The following is an 11320-nucleotide window of genomic DNA, read 5'->3' as shown; positions in this document are numbered from 1 at the left end:
AAATAAATAGCACAACACTCATACAAACGAACTCGTGAGAACACACGCACACATGTGAGTGGCCGCACACTTACACACATACGAACAACAAATACGCACAGAGAGCGGTATTTATGTGTGTGTGTCTGTGTGTGTGAGTGTGTGTCTTTGTATTTCACTTCGGTGTTTAATACTATAATTCACAAATTTGTTTAGTTCAGTTCGCGCTGGAGAACGTTACGGAAAAGTCGTCGTCTGTTGTTTTCATTATTTTTCTCCGTTTTTTTTTTTGCCTGTTACGTTGGCGTCGCGTTGAGCAGCAAACAACAACAACAACAAAATAAAACAAAACAAAAGCTAAAAGTATGCCGGCTATGTGTGTGACGTGAAAATTTTACGCATTTACCAAAGAGTTTAGCATTAATTAAGTGATGTTGTCGTCTAACCTTTTGCGCCAGGCCACAAAAGACACGTGCTCTCTGCACCAGATCCTGACTGAATCACCCTGTGGTTATGTGATGACATACAATACTATTAATACGATACGATATGGAGTGTGTTAGTTACATGGCCACGCAGTTATTGGCATTATCGGTGCAGACCTGAGGTGCCGTTTAATGTCTGCTATCAGCCATCAATCAAAGTCTTCAACTGATTTAGCTTGTCCCATTGTCGCATTCTCGCATTCTCCCATTGTCCCATTGCATTCGCGCACGCGCGCACCCTGTTGCCAATCAGACTCTCTCTCTCTTTCTCTCTCTCGCTCTCGCGCTCTGTCTGCGTTGCCCGCCATTTGCTAATTGCTTGTGTTTGTGTTTACAGTGGCTAGAATAAGGCGAACACCGCCTTCCACGTGCTGTAAAATACTTTTATTAGCATAATTCACTAGTGTTGCGCTTTTTATTGTGCAAATACCCTAATTATACCCTGTAAAGTATGTCGTTTTCAATACGCGTGACGTGAACGCAATACGTTACACATTGCGGAAGTTTGCTGCAACGTTGTTAATTCGCTTTGTTTGATTTCACAAAAATTCTATTAATTTTCCTTTGCCAGAGATAAGAAATTTGGGGTATGCACTTGGCTTCCCCATCTGCGCTACCCTGTAACATCAGGATGGTGTGGTGAGATAACAAAATGATGCACACTGAGTATTAAGCAGTCGAGTTAGCTCATCTTCTTCTCTGCGCGTTGTTGACTCTGCTTTATAGCGACTCGAGAATCATATAAATTATAGACCCTAGCGCTAATGTTTGTTCTTAGCTTAGTCGTTATACAGTTATACAGTTAGTTAATCAGCTCGGCAGTATACCGCACAAGTTCATAAATATGTTATAAACGGAGGATTTCGGAGTCTACAAATTTGCCATATAGCTAATTTACTACAGTTTTGTTTTGTCATTTCCTCTGGAGGATCTCTCATCGCTCGTCAATTTGCTGATAATGATTGCGTCAAAAATCAATATATACATATAGGAAATAACTACGTACGCGCTTAATTGAAGTACTATATGTATGTTACATATATGTTTAGCATCTGTATTATCAGCATATTAAATAATCAGCAATCAGCTGATGGGGGATTCTCTTCGAACAGAGCGTTACAGGAAAATGCGGCTTAAGAATTTAAAATCACTTGTCGGAAATGTCACGTTTTTTTCTTTGCTGCGAATATTTGGATATCTGATTGATGCAGAAAAACCGATATAGTTATGGTCACCTTGAAGTTGGCACTAACGGGGGGTCGAAAGCGTGACTGTCCATGGATATCGTCACCTCACCACGTGTGTGTTGTGCTTCTTGATTGATTACTTTGACAAGGTTTCTGGTACACACACGATGACAGTTGCCGTTCAGGAGTCAACGGCGTCTTATCACAGAACCTTGGGCTGACCACAATAACTACAATATCTCAAACTCATTACATTAAGACATTCGCATAAATTATGACTGTCCAGTTGTCATGTATAGTGTCAGTGTCTTCCGAGTTCCAGTAAAGTCTGTTTGCTTGGTAAATTACCAAAAATATTGCAATGAAAGTTAGTGCTAAACAACAAAGTTGCTAAGTGGAATTCCCTGGAAGTTGTGCTCTCCAACTATTTGCAGCCAATTATTGTGTCTGGGTCTCTTCAAACTGTGGGCATGGCTTTCAAAATATTGTGAAATTAAGTTCTTGAATATTTAATATTATTCGTAATGCGTTAAGGTAACATCTTATCTCAGATGCTGAAAAAAGCTGTTTGAATTTGAAACTAAAACTGTCTTTATACGAATCTCTTCTACTGCCACTTTTTTATGTAATAACTTATACTCGATGAATTTTAAATTAATAACGTTTTATACGGAAAAGTTTTCAAAAATCTCTTCTATTGCCTATTTTCTGAATGATTACTTCTGATATAAACAAACATCCTACAGTCGAGTGTGATCGAATGTGAGATGCTCGCAACCCAAGCTAAACAGTGCGGAATTCGTTTTGAAATGTACCAAATTAATATAGCGTAAAAAGAATAATAATGTACCAAAGGCTATATTTAGTATATTGATATGGTACTACGTTTAAAATATACCATAGAGTGCTAAATATACTATATTGTCATTCAAACCAACTCAGATCCCATTGCAGTTGGCGTGTTTGTCCGTTCTAAAGAATTTTTCAAATAACTTCTATACTTTTTGTCTGATCGCATCCGAATTTTCAGGAATCATAATGCACCAAAAACCGACTCTAGCTTTAAAATTACGCTTGTTATGCGATTTCTATCGATTTGGGGGCGGAAGTGGGTGTGGCAAAAATGTATAACAAACTTGATCCACAAACATAACAATTACTGTTGAAAAAGAATGAAATCTTTGTCTCTTATAGTCTCTGAGAGCTAGGTGTTTATATGGACGGACAGACAGACAGACATGGTTTTAACGTCTCGGCTATTAAATCTTCTTTTTTTATTTGATACCATATGCATTAATACTTTTATTCGATGAATTTAGAATTACTCATATATATATATATATGAATATTTTAAGAATGAATTCTTTTTCCCTTTTTTCTGTATGATAACCTCAATTATTTTAACTTTGATTAAATAATTCGAAATTAATAATGTCTTATACATAACATAAAAGATTTAAATAATCTTCTTTTCTCTATTTGATAAGTTATGTTAAAATAACTTTTATTAGATGAATTTGAAATTAATAATGTGATATAGGATCTCTTTTATTGTTTATTTTCTATATTACCATATAGCTTATATTATCTATTATCTTATTTTTATATTTGATACCTTTTGTTATAATATCTTTTATTAGATGTGTTTGAAATTGGAATTAGAAATGATGTTAAGAACCTTCTCGTCATTTGGCATGCTTTTACTTCTGTGCTTCACTGTTGCAACAGTTAAAAGTTTTCTCATGTTCCTATAACGTTATTTGAGTTGCTAAATAATAATAACAATTACAACAGCAGCAACAATTTAAATGACGACGACCTTCAGTAGCTGGCAAACTGCTGCATTATACGTATTATATGCCATGACTGGGCATCGGATCAAGCAATGGGCGAAAGGGGCACAACATACATATGTAGATAGTAGCATTTAGTGAGGGGTACGACGATGCTCGGCTTTAGACGAAAGAGGAAAGTTCGCTCGGGAAACTGACTTAACTTCTGGCTGATCTGGACAATGGCTGCTCTCAGTCAGTTCATCAACTGTTGTGGCGCCATCAACAGTAGAAAAGAGTTGAACATATTGTGTCTGTAGAATTTGCCAAATTTCGTTGTTCGTCTCTTGTGGCGATCACTGTCGTCAGTCGTCAGTCGTTAGTCGCGTCAATTGCAGATATCGTTTTGGGGGCCACATAAGTAGACCGTTACGCAGGCGGCTTTCCAAGTGGAAATGTTTGAGCTTATCAGCGCGTGCCAATTTCACCGTTAGGCTGTCACTTTGCGTCTCAGTTTGGTTCGGTTTTATGACGAGTCGACAACGGACTCGGACCCACCGACTGGAAGATATCTTTCGACTCGATATCGCCAACAGCAACATTTGTTGTCGGCATTTAAGCATTTATGAGTGCAACTCACTTGGTATGGTCAGTGCTTGCTTTTATGATGCGCTCGTTCGTTCGCTCACCCGATCGGAACAAGTCAAAGTCTCAAGAACCCAACATGGCTAAATTCGATACAAAAAAGAAGAACAAAATCGCAACTTTGTGGCGTCGCGATAACAACAAGAATAACACCAATCATTGAAGGTTTTTTTTTTTATTATGGTATTTTTTTCGGGTTATTTATATAATGGGTGTTACTTTTTGTGGCCGTCACGTTTCCAGCCCAAAAAATGAACGAAAATTAACAGGAATTCAATTAAGTACAAACAAAAAACGAAAAAGAAAGCAGACAAAATATCATTTGTGGTCAGTGTGATCAGTGGCAACATTGTGCTCGGTTGTGTCGCAGGTTCATCAATCTCGCTGTGGTTTGTTAACCAAATTCATTAAAGAAATTGCAAGTAATGATATGACGGAAATAATTATGAAAACTAATAAGGGGCGAGCAATTAATTAACACGAGTAACAAATCAATATTTCTGAGGATCTTGTGATTCTAATACTTGTGATAATAATTACTTGCTCTTAAATAATATATGGTTAAATAAAATTCATTTATACTAGTTTCAAATGTGTGAACTAATCTTATCTGTGGCGTTTCAAAAACTTAACAAACATTCCGGAGAAAAGCGTGTAGTTCGTTTTTATAAGTACTCATACTTTGTGTTTTTGGGATCGTATCTTTAAGTGCGGTCTGGTTTGGTAACTCCGTGTTTCTCTTATCTCATCAATTGATCGCATAAAACATACTGTGAAATTGTCAACTTGTGTAAATTTGTTGTGCCCAGTGAATGAAAAACTACATTTAAATTTAAAATAGTGTTTATGACTTACATACAAATGAAATCAAATCGTTTTACATGGAATAGTGTTAATCGATTGCAATTAATCGATAGTAATTAATCAATAGTACAAATGTAAATGAAATTGCCAGTTTCGATCAATTTGTCAAGCATCAAATTAACTTCAAAGTTTTTCTTATCTCGAAAAGTTACATAATTATTAAATTTTTTTTAGCGTGTCAATTTATGTACATAGAATAAAATGATCATTAATGCAATTAATCGATAGTAAAAATGTAAAATGAATTTATCAACTTGTGTAAATTGTGCCAAGTGAATGCAAAAACTATCTTTAAAGTTGAAATTGGCTTCAATTCGTTAAATTACATACAAATTGAATCGATTTTAGTATATCACTTTAGGTAGAATAATTTTCATAAGTAATGTGATCGATAGTAAAAATGAAAGTGTCAACTAGGCTAAATAGATAGTGACAAGAGAATGCAAAAACTATCTTCAAAGTTACATTCATCTCGAATTTGTCAAATGACTTAAAAATGAAATCAAATCATTTTATTTAGAATAATATTATGAATATGATTAGTCGATAGTATAAATAACAAATGCTGCATGATTGCAATAAATATAGCAAGTAAATTAATCATTATTGAGAATAAGAAACAACTCATTTAGTTTGTAATTAGAATGAAAAGCAATTTGCTAAATTCATTTGATCGAAATGAATACTTCAAGCAAACATTTTAATTCAAGACTTGCGACAGCAACGATTAGTCGACAGGTCAAATGAAAGAGAAGAAGTATAATTAAATCGGAAACAGCTGAATCAGTTTATTTCAGCATTTCAATGTCAACAACAACGATTGCAACAGTTCTCAATCAAGCTCCAAGCTAGCTACATTATATCGAAAATCGTATCACTCTATAATAGATGTTACATCAACGAACCAGTAAACAATTCAGTTGTTGTTTTTTTTGTCGTTTTATATAAATACATGTATGTATTTTAGTAGTTGAATAATTATTTACATACGAATGTGTGATATTGTTTAGTTAATATTCAGTGTCAATCTCCGGGAGAAAAAACAACACATTGAAAGCGAAACAGTCACAATGATATGCATAATTTGTGAATGATTTTTGGGGTGTGCTGCTCATTAGCTATTTTTAATAACCTCTGTGATCTGTGAGCGAGAATTGTTAGCTAGAGATTGCTTTGCGGTAATCAATCGTTGATCTGATGCTATTCATCTCTCTCTCTCTCTCTGTATTTTGTAGGCTTAAAGAGCGTACACAAAAGCCAAAGATCAGTGACCACCCAGTGTGATGCAAGCAACAAGCATTGAAGCCCTTTAAGATGACTGATTACAAAAATGGCAACAGCAGCAACCTCAACAACAACCTTAACAACAACAACAATAACAGTGGACTAAGACTGACGGTGCCCAAGGTGCAGAACGCTGCTGCAGACCAACCGCCAAAGTATGATCAACAAAAGCCACCCAGGCAGATAACAGCAGATTCAATGCAAGCGACAGCACCGCCTCTCATCCAGCCCCAGTCCCAACCCCAGCCCCATCCGCATCAGCCAATAAAAAAGAAACGTCGGGACAAAAGCGATCTGGGCGATGATTTTGTGGCGCCCGATGGCGGTTGGGGCTGGCTGGTGGCCATTGCCAGTGGCGTTAATATTGTAAGTAGTCGATCATCATCATCATCATCATTTGACAGCCACAATTAATTGATTGATCCTCAACAAAACAATTGCACTTCCAGCTGGTGACGTTCGCGCTGGCCCAGCAATTTGGGATAATATTTCGCGATCGCATGGCCAGCTTGGGCATCAGCAGTTCAAAGCTGACGACCATTATCAACACACAGATTGCTGTTTCCGCTTTTACGGGTGAGTGGGACACCAAAAACAGTTGCTCACATTCCAAATTCCAATTCGATATATCGCTACAAGTGTCCTTTATCTCAGTGTGATGTGTAGAAGTTTTGTTAGCCATTATTGTACGGATGTGAACTTTGAAATAGCAGTGAGACAGAAACAAAACTACATAACGGTTTTTGTTGTTAGTTGAACGCTTGCACATTGTTCTTGTAAAATGGAACATACTAGAAAGTAAAAATAAGAAATAAGCAACAAACCTGTTAGATTTGTCCAGTTTTTCTCTTACGTTAATATTATTACACAAGTAGGCCAGAAATGTTGCAAACGTTGCGATCACTTCGTACCATACAATCTAGTATTATATCCAATCGGTTGGTATATTTTAGTATGTTTTCTGTATATCAGTTTGGTATATTTTAACGAGTATATGTATCTCACAATTCAATATTATATATTAATATAATATATTTTCACGATAATTCCATACTCATGCCTTTATTAAAAATAACTGTAACTTTCTTACATTCTAAAATAATACAATTCAAAAATCTTAAAATTCTCATATGTCCAGGTATCTATGTATGTATGATCTTTAGTTTTGCCTAAATCTATAATCTTCAACTTCATCATTAACAACAAAGAAATCTGTATGATTTTTAGTAGAGTTTCAATTTAAAGCTTCGATTATTGAAATGCATTTATTTTAAAGGTTTCAATTGAAAGCATTATCTTAACTTGGAATGTCTACAGCTTTGGCTGTCTTTCATCTTTACAAACTTCCAGCTGAGTTCTTGCTAATGTTTTGCTTATCCACCCATCAAACAGGTCTGCTCAACGGTCCACTCTTCCGCCGTTACACGTATCGGGCGGTGGCCCTCTTTGGCTCGGTGCTGACCTTTGTGGGCCTCTTCTGGATGGTGTTCGCAGACACGTTCACAGTGTACATCCTCAGCTTCTCGATTATCTATGGCTTTGGACGCGGCCTGACTGTGTCGGCCTCCTCGCTGGCAGTGAACACGTTCTTCAAGGTGAAGCGACGCACTGCGACCGCTTATCAGTTCGGTGTCGCCGGCATGGGACCCATTGTCTGTCCCTATTTCGCCACCTACATGCTGAACATGTTTGGTGTCCAGGGCACAACGCTGCTGTTTGCGGGTGCCTCGTTGCATACGATCGCCTGTTCGCTGATCTATCAGCCAGTGAAATGGCATGTGGTCAAGCGGGACAAGGATGCGGAGGCGCTGCAGCCGCCAAAGACACAGGCGCATTTGGACGACGAGGACGATGATATCATCAAGCATGTAGTTGAACCGGAGACGCCAGTGTTGCCACGTGCCAACGATGGATGGTTCGGATCACGAGCCTCGCTCAACAGCAGCGGGACTCGGAATCGCGTCAACACCTGGGACAAGCAGCAGCAGCAGCAGCGGCAGCTGGATGGAGAGAATGGTCACTTTGAGCTGAAGCGATTGAACAGTCGCGACTCAACTGGACGTCAACAGCGTAGCATTTCCATTAGTCACAGCATCAAGGAGGAGCCACACGATCACGAGGAGGTCGAGTACGAGTTCGAGAAGGAGAAGGAGCAACAGTTGCCGCTGAAGGCACCGATCGAACTGATCGATGAGGACGAGGCGGAGCGACAGCGTCGCAAGAAGTTGCCCTTCTATCGCAAGATCGTGATCTTCTTCGATCTGGACTTGCTGCGGGACATCACGTATGTGAATCTCGCTGTGGGCATCACACTGATCAATTTTGTGGAAATCAATTTCGCCATTTTGACGCCATTCATATTGAGCGATCTGAACTTTAAGCCCGATCAGATTGCGTTCGCCATGTCGCTGTTGGGGTTGTTCGATCTGATCGTTAGATTTCTGGTGCCGCTGATCACGGCCAAATTCAATTTCAGTAATCGCACATTCTTTGTCATCGGCATCTTGGGTATGTGCATTGGCCGTATCTTCCTCTCGATGACCTCGAATTTCTATGTGATGGCTGCCATCTTCCTTTGGCTGGGCCTCAACAAGGCCTTCCGCACCGTCTTCTGGTCCCTGATCATTCCCAGCTATGTGCCATTGAAGCGTCTACCTGCCGCCGCCGGCCTGCAGTTGCTGATGTCGGGTCTCTTCTCGATGGCCTTTGGTCCCGTGATTGGTAAGTGTCTCTGCATCTCTGCATGTCTGCATGTGGTGTGTTTGTGTGTGTGGCATACTAATACCCTAATATCGTAATATACATAGGTCTGATTAGGGACAGAACGAGCTATGCGTTTACGCTCAACTGTCTCAATGCGTTGTGCATCATTGCAATTGCATTCTGGTATCTGGAGGACTTAATTAGAGCACGCTCTCCCAAACCGAAGCCAGTCGCCAAGGTGGATGCGAAGTGAGGCCTCCAATCTGAAAGTACTGAAACTGATGTCTGCCCGCCCAGCTCCCCAACTCCCCAGCTCCCAATCCAGCCACAACCCCAACCCCAACCATAATTACATCCAAGTCGACGTCCAAGTTCAACTCCCTCCCATCCCACGTTATGTGGAGCTTAGCCAAGCTTTTCGTTTCTTGTTGATTTATTATTATTTTATTACCATTAAACAATTTTTTTTTTGTGAAACACGTTTATTATCCGTGTACATTTTGTATATATGTATAATTGAATGTAGCAAATTATTTTTATTAATTATAATAACTGTTAATAATATGCGTAAGCTGCCCAACTTGAAAAAATCGTATTTTCGACTCTTTATTAACTGTTGACTGACTGACTCGTGCCGCAATCAATTCTCATTTGATTTATATTCCACCGCATTTCAATTCACGCAGAGCACTCTACAATTAAACGGGTCACAACGATAAGATGATCAATTTGTACTTCTTTTTAGCTTGGTGTGATTTGAAGAAGGTATTTTTGAAATCGTGTGTAGAAACATTCTTTGGGGTTTAAAAAGAATTCATAGAGTCAGCTGGTTAAAGTGATGTAAGTCTTTTTTATATGGGAGGTTATTCACTGAAATTTAAATTGTATTGAAAGAGTAAGAACAAATTGGAATTTTGTGAAACTTGATATTCCAATAATAATAAAAGAGGCTTCAAGACATTCCTTAGAATAATATGTTTAATTTGATTTAAATTATGTTGAAAAGCTTTGAAATATATATTTTTTAGATTGTACAAAACAAAACGTGGTTTTAATAGAATATTTCTTTTGAGATCTTCAATTATTAAAGGCATATTCAAAATGAAATTAAACTAAAATATTATTTGACAAAATTTTCTACACTGAAGAAAAGTTTCCAAATCAAGAGTTTGGTCTTAGCACTAAGAATATGCTTCTAAAGAGTGAAAATCTTCTTGATTTCAAGAACTTTGATATAAGATCAAGTTCATATTGTTAAAAGAAATTAATCTAATCTAATCACAAATCTGATTATGAGTTTAAAGAATATTTCATTATATTTTATTGTTTTCTCACTATTTAGGAAATATGTATTTAAGAAATAATTTTTATATTTATTTATATTTATTTATTAAACGGCTGCCGCATTCGTATTATATCTGGCTTTGCCTGTTTTTTAGTTTATGGTATATTTTGAGAGTAATAGTATATCGAAATTTACCAAATTAATATACTCCAAAATACAAAAAATATTCCGAAGGATATATTTGGCATATATATATCCTTCGGTATACTTTAGTACTTTTAGTATATTCATTTGGTATATTTTTATAATAATACTGCTCTGTTTTACTTTTATTGAGTAGTCGAGACAATTTCTTGCTTGTTTTTAACGTGATCTTTTTTTGACATCCCATTATTTAAGATGAATGTTTTTGATTTTAGAATCTGATGTGTTTTTTTTTCAGTGTCATACGTTAGGCAATTAAATATGTTGAGTTGAAGAAATTTGTGATTGTTTGACAAGCAAATCAATTTCAGATTAAATTATCCTAAACTAAACTGAATAAAATTGTCATGCTGCTGATTTGGTTAACATGTTTAACAAATGCTAAAACAACTTCCGTCAATAGTTGAAGCATGCGAAATATTGATTAGAAGGCAAATAGTATATCTCATCGTCGACTTTGTCACTATTTGCTTGCTTGTGTTTGTCTCTCACTCGCTCTCGTTCGCTCTCGTTCGCTCTCGTCTCAGAAAGCGTCAAGTCATGCCGGGCAGCTCATCATCGAACGATGTGTCATGCAATTGCCGGGTAATTGGATAGCGTGCCGGGCATTGTCGCAACTAACTGACAATGTTGTGAAATACGTTCCGCAATGTGCGTGAGTGTGCGTGAGTGTGCGTGTGTGTGACTGTGTGTGTGTGTGTAGCAACAGGCTGTAAACGTTTGTGTTCGCAGCCCTTTGGCTGGACACAAAATTTGACTGATTAATGAAAAGCTTTGCAGCCAGACAAACTGATCTTAGTCCTCAGTCTGGTTAATATGCACATGTAAACCGGTTGCTGTTGCTGTTGTTGATGTTGCTGCTGTTGCTGCTGTTGGGTTGCGGTTGGCTCTCTGCTCTGCTCTGTCTGTCTG

The 11320-nt window shown here is 37.7% G+C and overlaps 1 protein-coding gene across 3 annotated transcripts; it reads left to right on the top strand.

Annotated features, from left to right (window-relative positions):
- The first annotated feature begins 328 nt into the window (after window positions 1-328).
- LOC117568480 (uncharacterized) lies at window positions 329-9879 on the top strand. 3 transcript variants are annotated; one of them, XM_034249178.2, is made up of 5 exons: window positions 329-342; window positions 6168-6582; window positions 6666-6792; window positions 7609-8937; window positions 9024-9879. In XM_034249178.2, exons 2-5 carry the CDS (start codon window positions 6247-6249, stop codon window positions 9170-9172), a joined length of 1941 nt encoding a protein of 646 aa, XP_034105069.1. In that variant the 5' UTR covers window positions 329-342; window positions 6168-6246; the 3' UTR covers window positions 9173-9879. The 3 variants fall into 3 exon arrangements, with proteins under 3 accessions (XP_034105069.1, XP_034105085.1, XP_034105061.1); XM_034249194.2 differs by lacking the exon at window positions 329-342 and adding an exon at window positions 3967-4066; XM_034249170.2 differs by lacking the exon at window positions 329-342 and adding an exon at window positions 4333-4490.
- Window positions 9880-11320: the final 1441 nt, after the last annotated feature.

The sequence above is a fragment of the Drosophila albomicans genome, chromosome X, assembly GCF_009650485.2.
Source record: "Drosophila albomicans strain 15112-1751.03 chromosome X, ASM965048v2, whole genome shotgun sequence".
In the NCBI taxonomy this organism is placed as follows: Eukaryota; Metazoa; Arthropoda; class Insecta; order Diptera; family Drosophilidae; genus Drosophila; species Drosophila albomicans.
This window is presented reverse-complemented; position numbering and strand designations above follow the sequence as displayed.

Bases quoted from the DNA above. Each gene is read 5' to 3' on its own strand.
- LOC117568480 (XM_034249178.2), top strand. From the start codon at position 6,247: ATGACTGATTACAAAAATGGCAACAGCAGCAACCTCAACAACAACCTT. The intron at 6,583-6,665 runs GTAAGTAGTCGA...TTGCACTTCCAG, and splicing joins TTGCCAGTGGCGTTAATATT to CTGGTGACGTTCGCGCTGGC. The intron at 6,793-7,608 runs GTGAGTGGGACA...CCCATCAAACAG, and splicing joins TGCTGTTTCCGCTTTTACGG to GTCTGCTCAACGGTCCACTC.